Consider the following 957-nt stretch of genomic DNA (forward strand, 5'->3'; position numbering starts at 1 on the left):
GGCTGCGGCCGGGGGCCCTGGACAAGGCTGGGCTCCCGGCCCCGGGCCCATCACCTCCATTCCGGATTCGCTCGGGGGCCCGTTCGCCAGCGTCCTATCTTCGCTCCAAAGACCCAACGGTGCCAAAGCCGCCTTAGTGAAGAGCAGTATGTTCTGATCTGGGATCCTGCGGCGGCGGCGGCGGCGGCGGCGGCAGCGGGCGAGCCGGGGCCTGGCGGGCGAGTGGGCGAGCGGGTAGGCCCAAGGCTGTTGTCGCTGCTGCCGTGGCTTTTTCCTTGAGAGCCTAAAGTAATCGCGATAAGAATAAAGAGAAAACGGCGTCGCCTCCATTTCAACCCCACTCCTACCCCCTTCCTTAACCCCAAACCAAACCAAACCAAACAACACACCTCCCTGGCTTCGCACCTGCCTCAGGGCCGCGCAGACGGGCCAGGGCTCCGCTTGCCGCCGGGGAGGTGTGAGCGGCGCGGCCTGGACTCGGGGGGAATCTCAGGGGGCTGTGTCTGCGTGTCGGTGTATGTCTGTCTCGGGGAATGTGTGTCTGTGGCCCGAGAAGGGTGACAGGGAGAGAGGGGTGGGAGGCCACAACCAACTCAGTGACTTGCTTAGAAAAAGAAAAAAGTAATCAAAACTCCCCCAAATTAAAAAAAAAAAAGGAAGTAACAATTTTTTTAAAAACCGAAAGTTTTTAAAATCTAAGAAAAAAAATGAAACAAAGTAAGGGGGGGAAGAGGGAAGCTGCGGCTGGCACTGTCTGAGGGATCCATGTTGCGAATCCCTAAATTCATCCGCGCCCCCACCCCACCTCCACCCCGGACAGCACAGACTCCCTTGGGGCTCCTCTTCAGGGAGAGTAGGAAGGCCTTCCAGACGCCCCGCTTCCCCTCTTGTCCTTGGATTCGGGCCGCTGCGGCGACGATTCGTGCAGATGGTCCCCGCGGCCAAGGTGACTTCCTC

The 957-nt window shown here is 59.5% G+C and overlaps 1 protein-coding gene across 1 annotated transcript in view; it reads left to right on the forward strand.

The window, feature by feature from the left end:
• Positions 1-157, forward strand: part of PHOX2B (paired like homeobox 2B) — a 3024-nt gene extending 2867 nt beyond the window's left edge. The window contains exon 4 of the mRNA XM_029234710.1: positions 3-157. Within this exon, the coding sequence (XP_029090543.1) occupies positions 3-157 (155 nt within the window). The remainder of the gene's footprint in view (positions 1-2) is intronic.
• The last annotated feature ends 800 nt before the right edge of the window (positions 158-957 follow it).

Source organism: Monodon monoceros, unplaced genomic scaffold, assembly GCF_005190385.1.
Source record: "Monodon monoceros isolate NGI ecotype Baffin Bay Population unplaced genomic scaffold, NGI_Narwhal_1 Super_Scaffold_20, whole genome shotgun sequence".
NCBI lineage: Eukaryota > Metazoa > Chordata > Mammalia > Artiodactyla > Monodontidae > Monodon > Monodon monoceros.